We start from the raw sequence: 16,957 nt of genomic DNA, 5'->3' as shown, positions 1-16,957 counted from the left end.
TTATAACTTGTGGCTGTTTCGGCCCATCTTACTGTGTTACCAAAATGCATATTACAACTATTACCATTATCAGAAAATCGATATTTACACAGCTGCGCATTCATTATTATAAGTGTTAGGTTTAAGTGATAACATAAATACTGTCAATATACATTTTAGTAGCACCCATCATGAGTTTCATGGCCTATATGCGGTTTTGCATTGCTTTGTTTAACTACCAGTTTCGCAAGCTGTTACCATGTCGTTCGATGCATTTCTTAACGCAGTGTATGAACTTCATACAGGGCCCTTGAGAGGACAAATATGTGCACCACCTTCTCGAATTGGCCTAAATTCAGATCATTTTAAGTAAGGACACCGGGTAGTTTTCGCCCGTATTTTAAGTCAAGTAAACGCTCCTATACTATACTATCACATTTTCATCACCAATAAACATAACGAATATGTTTTGTTAGTATTCGTTCGAACAATTTTATTTTTAAAAGTTTTAAACATCTGTAGCACAGCGGTTGCTTGTTATTGTGAATAAACATATGCCAACAACTGATACAAAAGCATTTGTAATGAAACAACTATACAAGCAGAGAGTATGTTGTAAAGCTGTAAAACTATAAACATCCATAATGCTTATTTAGAGCATTAATAATCCAAATTCACTTTGACTTGATATTACGAAGTGGAAGTCATTTTATATAATGCAAACAGACTATCTATAGTGGGACTATGTTGCACCCCAGAAGTCCTCTACCCTCCCACTGTTTGGGCACCAAGGTAAGTGATAGTTTTTGTTCATCTCTAAGAACTATCACGTTAACGGACTTGTCCTTACTGTGTAGTACGACTGCTCCAACTGTTGACATTCCTGTAAAGTTCCTTTTAGTCACTGAGCCAAATTCTACAATAACATCCCCAATTTTCAGTCCAGCTTTTTCTGCTGGAGATTCTCTTGATATCAAATCCACAGCTGCAAATGGTTCCATTGGCACCGTCTCAACTGGTGCCCTTTCAGGTGAAGTCTGCATGTTTTGTCCAGAATTTTGAGAATGCAACTCAATTAAACCACTTTCAATTTGCTTCATCAGACTTTTGTGATCATTTTGCAAGCAGTTTACCTTATTTCTTGCTGTCCTTACTTGGACAATATCTATGTCATTTCGAGGATAACCCTCAGAATCAACAAGGGATGACTCCATTCCAACATTTCCCTGTGATTTCAGTATATCATACCATGCCTGGATCTCCGTTTCTATGTCATCTTTTTGCTTGATCAGGTTTTTCAAATAGTCGGCCATAGCATTTATACAGCAACTCTCCTTTTGGTAAGTACATAAATATGTATCTGCAAATAAAAAAATTATATTGTATGACAAGTATACAATGGTTTTAGCAATTATATGGAACTTTTATGTTATCATTTATCAGTGCAACATTGCATGTACAGGCAGACACTGTGACAGGTTGTTAAGTTTGAAATATGTGCAAAGGATCTTTTAAGAGAATATTGATTGCATAAACTACCCAACATTTTTATACACATTAGCACATACATAAATAAATGTTGTGGACAAACTTTCTTCGTGGATTATAAAATGTCAAAAATGTGCGCAGTGGATTAATCCATTCTTTTTAATAGAAGTTAACACTAACTTGTTGTTTAATGTTTTTGAACTACTAAACTGAAAACAAAATATACACGGGTCAGTGCAACACCATACAGTCCCACCACGAGTCAGTGCAACACCATACAGTGGAGGCCAAGAAGAAATTATATAGGTAAATTACAGCAATGTTGTGATGATACCAGACCTGGGCGAGCAGATGATAGATGATCCCAGCATTTAAACGACTTTAAGTAGTACTAATTACTTTCATCATCGGTTTTTAAAGCAAATTAATATATTCACTACAAAACGTGACTCAGCTTAATCCAAAATGCGCCAACTGCAAATCACAGAAGGGAAAGCCCCTATCTACGCTTCAATGCACAGCTTGATAATCGGATGACAAGAAATGATTCTGTTTTGGAAAAACCACAAATATGGATTCAAGGTTGTGAAGTCAAAAAAAATAAATAGTCGACCTGCGAAAATTCTTTCTTTGAAAGTGTGACGTCACATGTAAAAAAAAGGAAGTAATATGATCGCGGTTGTGACGTCACATGAAAAAAAACAGAAGTAATATGATCGCGGTTGTGACGTCACATGAAAAAAATGTGCAGGTGAGAGGGCCTTTTGTGGTGAGTATGTAATTGTAAGTACAACCCAGCCTTTACGATCAAAATCCTGTCATTTCTTAGCAAAATATCGGTCCGTGCGCCCTTTTTACTATTCATGGACCAGACTAGTTTGGGTTCTGGTGCGCCGTACCGGCTCCAGTGGGGCCTGGTCACGAAAACTCGAATTTGAAGGAATTAAAGATAATTTTATTTTGAACATCCCTGTCAATTACACGTAAGATAAGTCACTCACTGTGAATTGAGCAGTTAGCCAAAGTCATATTTCATGCGACGCCAGACGAAACCATCGGCAAGTAATCATATACCCTGGTCAAAATAAAGATTTTTATATTACGAAGATAGCGCAAACATTCTTCACTTATTCCTTTCTTAAAAAATGACACTTAAAATTAAAAAAATACTCCTTTCTAACTAAAGAACAAAACGTTATTACAACACGCTCTTCGATTAGTCAGTATATGATTGAAACGTTTATTTTGCGCAACTTGGGAACGAATTACTTTCACAAGCAATGACTATAGTGATCATCATAGGAATTTGGTTGACGCCAAACAGGTAAAAACACCAAAGACACAGTGGCAGTTTTTATCTGTGGTAATGAGTCTTGGTGTCGCTTCGGTATAGAAATGGTTTGAGTCGGGCGGGGCCTTTGACTATTTGTGGGCAAATTCGGTTCAATTCGAACTCGATAGGCTGGCTGACGTCAGTGACCTGGCATTCCGTTTCCACGTAGATGTCAACCATGCACTGTAACCTGAGAAAGTGAAATTAAAAGCTTGCAGGTTTAAACGAAAACAGAGGAAAAAGCCATTTTACTAAGTACCACAAGAAGCAAATATTAATTTTAAAAGCAAAGTAATTGGCACTAAATAGCCCCAAACGTCTTTGTAAAGAAATATTTCGGCAGCTGGACGATACGATGTATCACAAAGAGAGGAATTTAAGTTCAACTAAAAAAAAATAATGTGTAGTTCTTGTCTGCAATACAAATAATGCTGTGTTTCGAACCAGTTTACCCACAATAGTTGAGTAATAACAGAATCTAATCACCAAACTCCTTCAATAGGACTTACTTTAAAAGTTGGGCCGATAGAACATCATCCATTTTGTGTTTCAGAGATTTGGGAAAATGAATGTTTAATTCCGCCTCCATTTCCTGCAATATAAAGACATGCAGATCTGGTTTAACTATAGTTTCTCCTCGAATACCCAATTTATTACGATAGGAATTTAAATGTTAGAAACAAAATACATCAGGAACATAACTCACGGTTTTATACATCTTTAATATGAACAAAATAGCTCATACAATGCTGGAAAACTTCATGCAGACGATTAGAGCTCTAATCTTAACAATTGCGCTTATTTAATTCCCCGCCTTTTTCTATAACTTCGCAACTTCACCGTACCATTTTGCCGGTTCGCCTTCATTTGCATTGACAAATGATTGTAGGACACAATCGAAACGTCTGCATGAAGTTTTCCAGCATTGTATGGGCTATTTTGTTCATGTTAAAAATACATCAGATTGGTGCCAGTTAGTGTAATACGTGTGGATTTGTGTGAATAGAACATTTTTAAACGGGGATTTTTTACGCTGGGAGGCGCAGTTGTCTTGACAAGGATATAGATATGCAGTTCCCGTCACCCAAGGCGAAAAAACACTGCCTAAATGTGTTTCCACATTGTACACAAGAAACCAATTAAATTTTTGATTTTTTCACAACAATGAAATCCACTATTACGCCTGCGGCATCATTTCGCTTTCAGAATACATATTAAGTATAGTATAGGTTGTTTCTTATAGTCAGGATGCCATACACCATATTCCTTACTACACGTCCTTCTTTTTACACTGTTTTAGCCACTTTTTACTTAAACGTTTTATTGTATCTTTTGCCAACAAGTTTTGAGCGAAACTCCCGTGTGGGGAGTCCCCTTAAACAGTTACCACAATTTCACTGCGGTTTTATTGATAGAAAACCAGTCTATTTCCAGTCAACCTGGTTTTACGTTCTACATCAGTGAAAAACCTATACATCCCATTTGAACACTTCATTAAACGTTAAACGTGCAACATTTTCTAAAGTAAATCTAAAAGTTGCTTGACGTCCCACAAATACGACGATTTTCGCTTTAGCTCAACAGCACAACTTACCCTTAAATTAAGATCGGTATGAGACGTTCTTTCACCTCTCCAGTCCATATGCAGAGTGATCAAAGGCACGTCGCTAGGGTAACTGGCGAACACAACGATCGCTGCATTGACGGTAACCGTCGTCCCTCGCTTGAATGTTGCCTGGTAGTAAGCATGTTGATCACGCTGACGTTCGTCCTCTACAATCTCAGCTTCTACGACCGCACGTGACTGCGGGAGCTGGGCGTACTCGTCGAACGTTAGCTGGGACCATGACGTCAGACTTGTGTATATCTATTGTTAGGCAAAAAGAATGTTGTAGTGTTGCACGCATACCTTGGCGCAACAGTTACAAGACAAAGTTGGTGATGCAAACGACTTTAAATATACTGCTTTCGGTAAAAGCATTCTGCGGCAAATGTTTTACCGCGGTTTGAACGTGACTTAAATGGTTCATTACCTGCACGAAGGAGCGAGAAAGAGAAATAAATTTCGAAGCTCGAAAAGCCCAAATTTTTACGGTTGATAGAATCGAGCGCGTTTCGTGTTTATTCAAAAGCAAAGATCATGAAAATGCTGAGTGTTTGTATCTACATCATAAGGTTTGCTGGCATCGCAGCCAAGGCATTGTAGCCATAAGATAGAGAGTGGCCGCCAAGCAAACACCTGTGCGGTCGGGCGATCATGTCTTGTCATGCTAGCATTAATTCTGCGTTATCTACATTATATTTAATTCTTTTTGAAAACAAATTGGTATGGCACAATTACATGCCAGATTAACAATCCAATTATAATAATGCTTTCTATATATTAATGCATAATATATTGACTTTGTATTGCTTCTAGGAATGGACAAACCTGAGTTGGCATCATTGAAGTAACATCTTTGTCACAACGAATATTTTTCTTCTTGAACTGGTTAATTTGTTTCGTCAATTTGATCCTTGATTCAATGCGATTCCGCAGATTCAAAACCGTCCCCTTCATATGTGAAAAACTAACCTGCATGTCTTCACCCTGTGATATGATGGAGTGATTATGACAGGTTATTTTGAAGCAGTGGAAAACACACACAAAAATTTGGGATTGACAGAAAATTTGTTTCCTTTTTTTCTTGTAATAAACTTCAACGAATAAAAATCTATGACAATGAAAGCTGGTTTTAAAAATTTTTTCTGGTGAAACATTAATGTTTCGCAGTGCACTAATCACAAATGGTCACTTACAGGTTTGCGGACATTCTCAGCTGACAAGAACTCATAACCACACAAATGCTGGGCCCACATGAAGGGTCGACCAATTTCAGTAAACGCATTGTTCATTTCAGCAGCAGAAATATTCTGTGCACTGAAGTTGACCTTTGGGTTTGGACAATTTAGTCCAAAATCATTTGGCACAAGACAGCAAAGCAGATTTGATGAATTCAAGAAACTGAAATATGCAAGGGAAAATTTCATTCTCCTGTTTTTGTTGCTGGAGGAAGGGTTGTTAACCTTGGGGTGCAAGATATGTTCTTGAGGGTGCGTGTATGATTAATTATTTGTAAAGGTTATAATAATATTTAATTGCATCTATATATATTTGGAGACAAGAACAGGTTGGTGATTTAAATGGGATTGCATGGAAATGGTTAACAATCACTGTGTGTAGTAAAGTAATAAATTTACCTCTCCGATGCTTCACTGCCTTTAGTTTTGTGAGATAGAGAGCTTTTCACTGTCACAAATTTGTGGTTGGTAACAAAGTAAAACTGCATATTCAACACAGTTCCTGAAATAAACACACTTATATCACAACCAAGGAGAGTAGATAGGCTTGTTACTACCTCAAACCAAAAGGTTCAGTTACTTAAGGATGTATTTCAATGTACATATATGTACATGTATAATGTACATACACGATGCAAATGACAGTTTTAACGTAATGACAATAAACTTAGTACATATATGTTTTGAGTGTCCTTATTAAACTTAGCTAAAGTCCTATTGTGGGAAATATTTGGGCAAAAATATTTAATAAATAAATGATTTTGAAGCGCTGCTTTCTTATTGGATCGCATAATACAGTAACTTACCAGATTTTTTAGTTTTCAGTTCAATTTCTACATGCAGTGGGTGGCAAGTAAAGAAACTGTTGGTCACATACGACCCTTCACATTCCATTCGTGTTGATTCCCTTCGTGATTTGTGTCCACGGCCAGAATCTGAAAAAAAGTAAATTAACATTGAACTCAGGAACACTAATGTACATATACTGGGTACTGGACCATTTTTGAAGTTATAACTATAACATGTGGAAGTAATCTTTTCATAGTGGTGCATTCATGCAGGTTTTCTGATTTATTTAAGTTAAAAATGAAGTTTACAAATGTTTATTCATTAATGAACAAACAAACTCACAAAATTCAATAAAATGACAACCCTTTGGTATATTAACTATAAAAGACCTTCATCCTCAAGGTAAAATTACAACTGATGAGCAAGTTTCAGTTTGATGAAAATGACTTTCTCTATTTCTTTGTTTGTATCATTTGCTTACAGTGCGAAAACAATTTGTAACATCTCTATGAATTGCCGGGTTAATATGATCAAGTAAAACATCATCACCCTGTTCATCTCTTTCTTCTTGATCTGAATCGGATTCTTCTCCTTTTGCATCACTGTTGTCATGGCGACCAGATGCAGCAGCTTTCCTCTCAACATCGATTTCTGCCTGAAGAATCAGACGGGCAGCAGTTTCGTCACCAAGAATTTCAACTCTCATTAGTTTGTCTGCAAAAAGTTTTCCTGCATTATTATAAATATATGCTCACTTAAGCATAAAACACTCATAATCTATAAAGTGACACAAATCACAAACACAGCTTATTAAATATAAGTTTAACCAGAATAACCCAAGAACTACAAGTGTCTGAGCAATGTCTTCAACAAAAAAAGTTTTTATTATGATGGTTTTGTTTGACCTAATAATGCATTTGCTATCTTACCACATGCTTCTTGGTAAGCTTTAGCTTGGAGAAACAAAACAAACAATGGTCTAGGAAGGAGTCTAGCTAGGTCATGTTGTTTGTGAAGTTTGTCGATTGGAAGATCAAATATCTCTTGTAGGGGAAGAGAACATTTCAAGAGAGAATCCAAACTCGGTGCCAAAGTCTAACAAATGTTTCGTAGTAGGTATTAAATTTCTTTAATGTTGCCTTAAATTTTTATAAAAGGTTTAAATTTTACAATCAAATTACATATGAGGTACAAACAAAATGAAAGTAATTCATTACATATTTAATAATAATAGGAGGTTGATTTCTTTTGAAAAATATTTACCTGAAGTTTTTGTTTTTTTAAACCGATTTGGTCCACCACCCCTTCCTTGACTTTCTTTACATCTTCCAGGTGATTAGACAAACTGCAAGAAATGGTATAATTAACTAGGACATAAAAAACAAACTCACTGGTCAGTAAGCTTCAACTACAAGCAACTAAATCACTAATACATTTGCTTCACTTTCAGTCATCCAAAAACTAATTTGGAATCCTTGCATTTTTTTTAATCTGAAGTAAGACAAAATATTATTTTGATGCATAAATTTGCTCGTTGCAAGTCAGATATTAATGTGAAACATTGAATGAAGTATTTTCACCGTTTCCTTTGTTCCAGTTCCCAATCCAACCTTGCAAGGGTTTTAATGTGTTCATCACTTTTCGTAGCATCCTATAACAAGATTATTATCAGTTGGGAAACACTGGTGGTTGTTATATCAGTAAATAGGATGAACAACAAAAGATACCGGTCTTGAAATTTCGGCTGGCGCTTCCCCATAAAAATCATTCTCCGAAACCAACTGTATATCTTCGTGTCTTGACCTGATGAAAAAAACAGAAACTGATGAAGCTTAGTTGAATGGCACGCGAAATATCATTGAATAAAAGTACATGTTCAAATTGTGCCAGAAAAACAGAAGAAGTAAAATTTAAATAAATAAAATTCAAGAACAGGAAATATTGCACTACGGCAGTATATATCAGAATATTTGTTTTAGAATGTTTTTTTTGTGAGTAGAAAAGAAAAACGTTTGACATATTTGGCACCAAAGGGCATGTTTGAAGTAAATTACAAATGCTGACAATTTTGTTAATAGACTCAAACAAGTGCACCACCCAGAAAGTCAACAAATGCCCCCATAAAATGCAGGTCGCCCACTTCCTTACAAAAATGACTACATTTGTTTGGTAATGTGGGTAAATTGTGTGGAGTACTGAAAATTCAAATCAACAGAACAGCACTGAGAAAGAATTCCAACAATTTCAACAGACTGATTGTCTGGTGACGTTGTGCTTGGGTAAAAAAAGGAGGTAACTGCTTTGTGCTTGGGTAAAAAAGGAGGTACCTGCCTCACTAGGCAAACTTTCAAGGTAAATAGTCTGAACGTTGTTCAAACACTGGGGATCAAACAACAGCGTGAAACCCCTGTAAGTTGTGACACAGATACAGTGGAGTAGGGTGGTGAGGAAGTGACCTGCATGCTCTTGTGACCTACCTTCCTGTTAGACAAAGATGCCACTTTTTAACAAAAAGGAGAACAGGAAAGTTGATGAAAGTGCAATGGTTGTAAAAACCGGAAATGCATCAGGGTACCAAAAAACAGAAGAGTACAAAAAAGGCAACAAAGGTGGGGAAAAAATAAATTTTAATTAATTGTTTTTGGGATAGATGTAAGTTTTAAGAACTATATACTACAACTGTTAGGATTACAACTGTAACAAAAGCTTGCTAAAGCAACCAAAGCTTTAAAAAGATGAATAAAACATAATTATAGATTCTTTGATTATTTTGAAACCATGAACAATTAGATTGAGTAATATAATATGCATACAATATATATATACAAAGTAAAATATTACATAAAGAAAGATTTTTCCACAACTGTATGTGTCATGTTTATACTGAATATTTACAAAAAGTTACAGTTACGTATTTTTACCTAACAAAGGAGTGTTCATGTTGGTTAATTTATTCTGTTTTTGACTTGCAAAAAGTTTTTACTATATTTGCTTCTATTGGTGTTAAATACAAAATTAATTTCTTTGAAAAATGTCAATGCAAAAACATGTTACAACAGACATTACAGAACTAAATAAACTATAAACATCCATTTATGATGTATTTAAAATATATACGCAGAGGTTCAGAAAATGAAGACAATTTTTGATGACGGAGAGGGGACCAGTGGTAAAACTAAAACAAAAGCTACCGCAAAAACCACAGATCAAATGAAGAAGAACGATCTTTCCGCTATTACAGCAATCACCGAAGTAGGCTTTTGTGTTGTTTTTGTTTTGTATAAACTTTAGAGCTGTGGTTTTGAACAAGATGAGCATGCTCTACTGGGGTTGCCAGCAGTCAGCAAATTCGAAAGGTTAACAAACAATACTTTTAAGGAAACACTAAATTGTAGCATCAGAATTTGCACAAAAACCTTGTACATAAATTTTTATATTAAACCTACATAAGAGAAAAATGCCATTCATGGTGAATGATTCACCCGTTTCTTTTTCTGTATTATTTTATTACTGCAAGAGAAATCTAAATAACTACTTTATTTCAGACAAATGTGGAAGGTGATACCACCATAAAGACGACAAACGTCAAGTCTTCTTATAACTACAGTGCCACATTGTCCGGCACTCCAAAAGAAATTGAAAAACAGAAGAAAAAGTTTGAAAAAGAAGCTGAAAAGCGAAAGAAGGCAATGAAGAAGGAACAGAAAAAAATGTTAAAAGATGGACAAAAAGGAAAGTTTGAAACAAAATAGCATGAGTGTTTTTTCATCAATTACAAGCCAACTTGAAGCTGAAGATTTAATTACATAAGCAATTTTTAGATAAAAATTATGTCATTAACATCTTCCAGTTAAACGCCTCAACAATTATTACATTTATTCTTTTTCTGGTACATTTAAATCTCCTTAAAATGTTGCCTACATAGAAATACTGTTCCAGCAGAGTGTTCAATTTGTATTTGGTTTTTGTGTTTTGTAAAATAAAAATTATATAAACACATGTTTTGTGCTTGTTCAATGTAGTTTTGTTGGTTAGTAATTAGCTAAAAACTGTGGCATTCATTTTTGTCAATATGACAACACCAGCAAAAGCAAAAAGGACCAACCTGAACTCCATACACTTGTTGATTTCTTTGTGCAAGTGACTTATTTCATACTGCAAATTTTCCAGCTGTAAATTATAGCCATCCAACTTCTGTTTGGTCTAAAAATATACACATCCACACGATTAGAACATGCCTAGTGCGGAGGTTCTAAATTCTGCGTCATTTTAATGTTGTTTGGGTACTGCAAGCTTACTTTACAAATTTAACTTCCATGTCAAACTGCATGGCCTTTTAGCTAAACTGGTAGTTACCAAATTTTTGCATATTTATCTCCAAAATGTGGGCATGTCAATGGCATAACATTTTGTTCTATGGGTGAACCACCGGTTCGTGAAAGTTGGGACCAACTGTGCAACTGTGCTAGTATACAAACAAGTAAATTCATGCTTGTATGTACTTAAATTTTTGTAGGACCATTTGTAACAAAGCTTTGAAAAAAATTATTAATGCTGATGTGCAAGTTACATTAACAGTAACAAACTTGTGCATGACAATATTAGAAAAGGATTGTGAAAGGAAAACAGAGGTTAACTTGCTTGGCTATTCATAGGATCGCAAATAGTGGTTGAGAGACCACTGAACTGGGGTCATAATGAAATTTTGTATATGGACCTTATTTGCAAATTTTCCTTCTCTTTTAAAGTGCATACACAGGTTGCTAATAATCTAGTTGAGTCTGTTTGTTTTTCTTGCTATCTTCTGCATTCAGTTAGTTTGTTGTCACACAAGGTTCTGGTTACACAATATATATATAGAGTTTACAGTTTGTAAACGCCAGTGGTTCCCAACCTTTTTTGTTACGTTCCTCCCTTTGCCCATTTTAGAACTATTCATTCCTCCCCATATTACTAAAAACTTAATCTTTGCTAAATATTGTGCACCTCTCTGAAGAAGATATTTAGTGCGGTAACATTTTCAATGTAAAAAAAATCTTAAAGTTTTTATGAAATTCCTCCCCTGAACTCATGAAATTCCTCCCTAGGGAGGAATTCCTCCCCGGTTGGGAACCACTGGTTTACGCGGAGGTCATTAACATGGAGAATGCTTTATACTTCACTTGCCAGAAATTTGGGCTTTTTTGATGGGTCACACCAAAAAGTATTTGTGGTCTGCTGTGGACTCATTAAAAATACAAAACAAACAGGAACATGCTTATTACCTCCAAGGTCTTGTCTTTGACCACTTTGCATTGGATCTGGGCTGTCCGATTAAGTTGTTTTAATGTAAGAAAGTTAAAGGAACCCTGAAAGCAGTAACAAGAATATTACACTATGCTCATGGTAATCACGGAAATAATGAATATAATATATTTTATTTTAAAAATACATTATCAAGGCTTCTCATCTACTGAAACTAAAAAGGATAGCTAAAACGCAAATTTTAATCAGAAAAAAAAATGTAATAGGCCTGGACTTAATGTTATTTGAGTCAAAACATACTAAACAGAAGGACAAACCTTTAAATAAAGAGTTTTCAATTGGTATTGCAAATCGAAAGAATAAAATGACCATTGCTTTTGTCAATACCCATAAATTTAGCTGGCTTGCATATTATAAAACCTAACCTGCATACGGAGCTCTGTAATCTTTTCTTGTTTTTCTTTATCATCTTGTGTCTTCAGTTTGACGACATCTGCCATATTCCGACGAATGCTCTGACATGCTTTTGAAAACAGGAGCATTGTCTGTTCCATTGTGGGTTCTTTGCCTTCCATTATTGACATATATTTATAGTTCTGTGTGCCAAAAACGATAAAAGGTGAGAAAACCAGCATACTTTGAGTCTTATGAATGTGATATAACACATTTGATGAATAAGAAGTTCGTAAGTTGCGGGAAGAATTTTTTTCCGCGTCTATTAATTGCACACACTAGGGAACATTTTTCCCGTGTTAATGCTTCAGTTAATAATTTTTGCGGTGAAACTAGGCAAATCTGCGCACGACATTTTCCAATCTGGCATAGTTGCATAGTTGCATTATGAGATCACCGTCAAAAGTTGGTTTTAGCAATTGGGACAAAAAGCGAAGAATAAAGAACTCGTTTTAAATGTGTTCATTTAAATTGCGTCCTACAGTAGAAGATATTTTTGTCAAACAATTAAATTTAATACATTTCCATAAAAAATGCAACTTCAAACGCGGCTTAGCAGAGGTGTAATTAATGAAGCGTAAATTTATTTAACATTTCTATGATTTGTGCGCAAATACACCGTGCACAAAGTTAATCCTTACAATAAAAAACAAAGTTAACCTGATCAGGCTATACCACAAACACCCTCGGGCATTTCAGTTTGCCGAAAGCCAAAACTGTATGTTGTTTACGAATGAACTTATTCGGTTGAAAGGATTTGCAACAACTTGACAGCCGTATAGAGATTACAATAGGTTCGGTGTAAAATACCTGAGCATAAAATGGAAAAGCTGCTTATTTTGGAATTTTTGCTTCTGATGCAATTTATGACAACAAATCAACAGCAGTGCAAATTCGTGCCAGTTTGTGATGAACAGCAAGGGCCAGATATTCAAAACAGAGGCACCAAAGGAGAGAGAGGAGATGTTGGTAGACCAGGAAAAATGGGGCCAAGTGGACCAAGTGGACAAAAAGGAGAACCCGGACCTTTGGCTGACACCGAAGTTTTGTCCAACTTAATTACCAGTGGGTGAATATTTTTCCATTTCCACGTGTTGTGCAATTAAAACAAAAGTAGATAACTATATAGCCTATACCAGATAAACAGAATTAGAATTTACTCGATCAGTCACTAACGCTATAGGAACAATTTAAAGTTACGCCTCCTGATATTGCAACGCGTCTTTGGATTAACAAATAAGTCTGCTTACCTAGCTATTTAGTAGCTATAGTAACGAACACGCAAAGCAGACCAGTTATAGCAGCCAACTGAACTCAGCTAAACGCTGCTGTGTAGGCCTTATTGACGAAACAAAGGACTATGTAAAATTAATTATTTACGACAAAACAAGTGCGGTCACTCGTGTACGATGGTAAAAGTCAAATATCTTACCGAAACGATGAAATTTACATAAAAAATTATTTCCAATAATTGTTCATATAATGGGTAAAAGTGTATCTATTTGGGACAATCCAACCGTTGAATTCTTACCGGAAAGTCACACGGCGACAATTATTTTACAGGAAAAGCGTTTTGGGCTGTTACTTTGCAGCACTCGTTACTTTTATGATGCTTACATACTCAATAATGAAATTCACGGCTCCCAATGAGCCCTATTTTAATTTTCGAGTAAATACGTAAATCCATTTTTAAAATAGGAGGACAATTATTCGAGTTGCTTAATTTCAGCTTTACTGATGAAAGTGGACGAACAAGAAAGGAAACTAAACCAGACATATAGAAGTAAGTCCATCCATATTGCGTAGATTGAATTGTTTGTTTTGATTCCTTGTGTTATTGTTGAGCACCAAACTTTTATAAATAGTGGTAAACACGGATGAAAATTTAAGATGTTGGCAGCTTCGCGTATGATATTATTATTGCCTTCATTGCAAGTCTGACATCCTGATTTAATTTCCATGTTATAAATTGTAAAAAATGGAAATTTACCATAATTTGATTTCGTTGGGGATAAAAGAGCTTCTGCAGAGACTCGCTTTGCAGAAAGAACACACGCCGTTTTTCTGACTCCTAAGACTATTAAAAACATCTGCCAAAAACTATGTTTGCGACCTTTTAATCAAAACATGATACGATAAAGAAACATACCTTAGATCAATACAGGTTAGCACTCAATGCAACTTTCTTGACAAGCTAATTATATTGCTGCAAAAGTTATCGTGCATTTCTGTGCTGTTGCGGTGTTGCTAGTTTCATTCAACTAAAGCGGGCTGCTTCTTTTTTACAATCAGAACTTGAAGAACTTTACAACTACGTGATTCCGGACTCGTGCCAAACAGCTTTGCTTCGTGGCCGCCAAACTCTTAAATCAGGCGAAGAAGCTTTTTGTGCAGATGGTTGGAGGGTATGTAAATGTTTGCTTTGTTAACAGTTGCAAAACTGCTTCTAAGATAAGGTAGTAATTTAAGAGATGCAATAAAAATATCTTTAGCAGTTTCCTCACGGGAACTGACAAGTAGACCATAAACCCTCCCAAAATGAGTTTTAGATGTTAGTTTGGATTTTTCATGCCTATATTGTTTCTGTTTCGTGTGGTGATGTTTCGAAGCAACAACTTTAAATATTTGACCTCAAAAAAAACTTTTGAGCCGCCCTCTCCACTATCCATTTTTTGCGTCAAAATTCTCATTCTACCCTTATTCGGTTGATTTTCAAACTTCGATCGTTACTAAAAGATTGATTTACATTTATTTTACACTTTGAAGGTATTTCAGCATCGTTTCGACGGATCCCTGAACTTTAACAGGAATTGGGTAGATTACAAAAACGGATTTGGAAATCTTTCAACGGAGTTTTGGTTGGGTAGGTTGTTCAAAAACGTAAACTTGTTGTTATTGCTTTGATTTCCATACTCTCGGCAATAGCCATTTAACTTCAATTAAAGGTTTGGACTGGCTTCATCGGTTTACGAACTCCTCCACACGGTGTCGCTTGAGAGTTGAACTTTGGGACTTCGGAAGTAAACATGCTTTTGCAGAATACAAGTAAGATTATCTTGCAACGTTAGTGCATTATCTGACTGTTATGATTATATCTTGCCTTACCACGAGTAAAGTTAGTTAAAACGACTTCCGGGGCAATAATACCACGTGTGTCGCAATACATTTCGCAGTAATTTTAGTACATATGTGTATGAGGAAGTGTGGAAGGCTTTTGCGGTCGGTTTGACCGAATGCACAACTATAGAAAAATGCGTATCACTCCAACTGTATTTTTATCAAGAAATTTCCGGGTTGGCCGCGAGCAACGTGGTTACGAACTATCACTTTCCGGCTACAGCGGTTCAGCAGGAAACAGTATGCTGAATTCAGCGCATGTCCAAAACGGAATGAGATTCACTACTCCAGACAGGGACTACGACTTGTATGTATTACGTATATTCCTATTTTATAAACTGGATGCTTTTCTTACTTATGAAGATACTACATAATGTCAATTATTTTATCAATAGCAGGAAGTAGTTATTATGCAGTATGGAGCACTGCAAATAGTTTTTTTTTCAAAAACGGACTTGTCCCAGCTCGTACTCTTGTAACTTTTTTGTTTTGGTGTTTGTCAACTAAAGTATATTAAAATTGCCATGTGTGCAAGATTACGATTATCTCTTTTAGACACAGTTCAAGACAGTGTGCTGTGACACACGGCGGGCCATGGTGGCACCATTCGTGTGGATATGCAAGATTAAATGGACCTTGGCTGGGTGCTGATTCTACAGATTACAATTCTATGAGTTGGTACCACTGGAAAACGCGCTGGGGCGGAATAAAATCCTCGATGATGAAAGTCCAGTGTGATTGAGGTGTTAAGGCTTCCCATACGTTATCTTGTACAGCAAATGTAGAAATATCAATGGACAACACGCAGTCATTGATTCTGATTAATTTTCCATTACCGATTGTCTCAAATTCCTGTTGTGTTCGCTGCCAATGTTGAACTTTCTGCTTGCTTTCAGTATAATGGATTTTATAACGTACAATCGGTGGCGGATCTCGAAATAAAAATGAGTGGGGTGTCCGAGTTTGGTCACGCCAATTATCGCGTTTGGCTTAGGCTAAAATAGGTATCTGGCGGTTACGAAAAACGACCCATATTTCTGTTTTCGTTGCGTGAAATTAGATTCAGGACAATAAACGAATCCCAGGAAGTTGTCACGAGCGAGGCTTATCTGGAGAATGTCTGATTGGAAAAATGACATAAGATTATCTCCTTTTCCTGTAGTAGTATTGTTTTGCGACAATGGGGGATTCTTCGTCTGTAGATTATTACGTCACATTTCTTTTGAGTCTGGAGAACGCAATAAAATGCTGCATCACTTGCCGCAAAATAATTCAGTTGGTCCAGTAAAGTTTTAATCGAAACCGAAACAGTATATCAACATGCATCAGTCAAAGCTTTTTAATTCAGAAATCATGACGTTTTCAAATTTGTCTTATGTTTTAGACGGAACAACGTTTAATGTTGAGAACTTTCGTTCGGTTTCCGATTTGTACGCAGAGGACATTAGCCGTGAAACGTTTCTTGTGGAAACTGCACGCTGGCACTCAAAGTGGAACACGACAGAAGAAGGTGGACAGCTTACTATCTACCTTACGGCATTGAGAGTACACTCAACAGTTGCCATCCGCAGATGTTTCCAAACATTTCGAAATTGCTAAGGGGAACTATAGTAACATGATGATCTAGTTTGTCAATGCATTAAACGGTTTTTACTTTTTTAGATATTCTGGACGCTACCAGTAACAACCGCGCTTCTGCTGAACGGTCTTTTA

The 16,957-nt window shown here is 36.0% G+C and overlaps 4 protein-coding genes across 4 annotated transcripts; 2 read left to right on the top strand and 2 right to left on the bottom strand.

Annotated features, from left to right (window-relative positions):
• Nucleotides 1-469: 469 nt before the first annotated feature.
• Nucleotides 470-1,334, bottom strand: LOC145895082 (26S proteasome non-ATPase regulatory subunit 9-like). Its single transcript, XM_082983832.1, has one exon. It carries the CDS (start codon nucleotides 1,290-1,292, stop codon nucleotides 711-713), a length of 582 nt encoding a protein of 193 aa, XP_082839958.1. The 5' UTR covers nucleotides 1,293-1,334; the 3' UTR covers nucleotides 470-710.
• Nucleotides 1,335-2,693: 1,359 nt separating this feature from the next.
• LOC145894570 (THO complex subunit 5 homolog) lies at nucleotides 2,694-12,438 on the bottom strand. The gene is made up of 15 exons (XM_082983193.1): nucleotides 12,100-12,438; nucleotides 11,695-11,778; nucleotides 10,536-10,633; nucleotides 8,158-8,233; nucleotides 8,011-8,081; nucleotides 7,694-7,775; nucleotides 7,360-7,525; nucleotides 6,980-7,144; nucleotides 6,448-6,576; nucleotides 6,041-6,143; nucleotides 5,600-5,804; nucleotides 5,232-5,390; nucleotides 4,395-4,667; nucleotides 3,310-3,392; nucleotides 2,694-2,990 (listed from the first exon to the last, which is right to left on the bottom strand). Exons 1-15 carry the CDS (start codon nucleotides 12,307-12,309, stop codon nucleotides 2,822-2,824), a joined length of 2,073 nt encoding a protein of 690 aa, XP_082839319.1. The 5' UTR covers nucleotides 12,310-12,438; the 3' UTR covers nucleotides 2,694-2,821.
• LOC145895215 (uncharacterized) lies at nucleotides 8,784-10,405 on the top strand. Its single transcript, XM_082983985.1, has 3 exons — nucleotides 8,784-9,039; nucleotides 9,552-9,682; nucleotides 9,976-10,405. Exons 1-3 carry the CDS (start codon nucleotides 8,925-8,927, stop codon nucleotides 10,180-10,182), a joined length of 453 nt encoding a protein of 150 aa, XP_082840111.1. The 5' UTR covers nucleotides 8,784-8,924; the 3' UTR covers nucleotides 10,183-10,405.
• A 401-nt stretch (nucleotides 12,439-12,839) lies between the features above and the next one.
• Nucleotides 12,840-16,193, top strand: LOC145895054 (microfibril-associated glycoprotein 4-like). The gene is made up of 7 exons (XM_082983801.1): nucleotides 12,840-13,192; nucleotides 13,857-13,910; nucleotides 14,420-14,532; nucleotides 14,894-14,990; nucleotides 15,073-15,172; nucleotides 15,411-15,551; nucleotides 15,800-16,193. The coding sequence occupies exons 1-7, from the start codon at nucleotides 12,949-12,951 to the stop codon at nucleotides 15,984-15,986; spliced, it is 936 nt and encodes a 311-aa protein (XP_082839927.1). The 5' UTR covers nucleotides 12,840-12,948; the 3' UTR covers nucleotides 15,987-16,193.
• The last annotated feature ends 764 nt before the right edge of the window (nucleotides 16,194-16,957 follow it).

The sequence above is a fragment of the Ascidia mentula genome, chromosome 3 (genome assembly GCF_947561715.1).
Source record: "Ascidia mentula chromosome 3, kaAscMent1.1, whole genome shotgun sequence".
NCBI lineage: Eukaryota > Metazoa > Chordata > Ascidiacea > Phlebobranchia > Ascidiidae > Ascidia > Ascidia mentula.
Note: the sequence above shows the minus strand (reverse complement) of the source record. Positions and strands in the feature narration are given on the sequence as shown.

Bases quoted from the DNA above. Each gene is read 5' to 3' on its own strand.
- LOC145895082 (XM_082983832.1), bottom strand. From the start codon at position 1,292: ATGGCCGACTATTTGAAAAACCTGATCAAGCAAAAAGATGACATAGAA.
- LOC145895215 (XM_082983985.1), top strand. From the start codon at position 8,925: ATGCCACTTTTTAACAAAAAGGAGAACAGGAAAGTTGATGAAAGTGCA. The intron at 9,040-9,551 runs GTGGGGAAAAAA...ATATATACGCAG, and splicing joins GTACAAAAAAGGCAACAAAG to AGGTTCAGAAAATGAAGACA. The intron at 9,683-9,975 runs GTAGGCTTTTGT...ACTTTATTTCAG, and splicing joins CTATTACAGCAATCACCGAA to ACAAATGTGGAAGGTGATAC.
- LOC145894570 (XM_082983193.1), bottom strand. From the start codon at position 12,309: ATGCTGGTTTTCTCACCTTTTATCGTTTTTGGCACACAGAACTATAAA. The intron at 7,776-8,010 runs GTGAAAATACTT...CATTTCTTGCAG, and splicing joins GAACTGGAACAAAGGAAACG to TTTGTCTAATCACCTGGAAG. The intron at 3,393-4,394 runs GTAAGTTGTGCT...TTTATATTGCAG, and splicing joins ATACCGATCTTAATTTAAGG to GAAATGGAGGCGGAATTAAA.
- LOC145895054 (XM_082983801.1), top strand. From the start codon at position 12,949: ATGGAAAAGCTGCTTATTTTGGAATTTTTGCTTCTGATGCAATTTATG. The intron at 14,533-14,893 runs GTATGTAAATGT...TACACTTTGAAG, and splicing joins TTTGTGCAGATGGTTGGAGG to GTATTTCAGCATCGTTTCGA. The intron at 15,173-15,410 runs GTAAGATTATCT...ATTTTTATCAAG, and splicing joins CATGCTTTTGCAGAATACAA to AAATTTCCGGGTTGGCCGCG.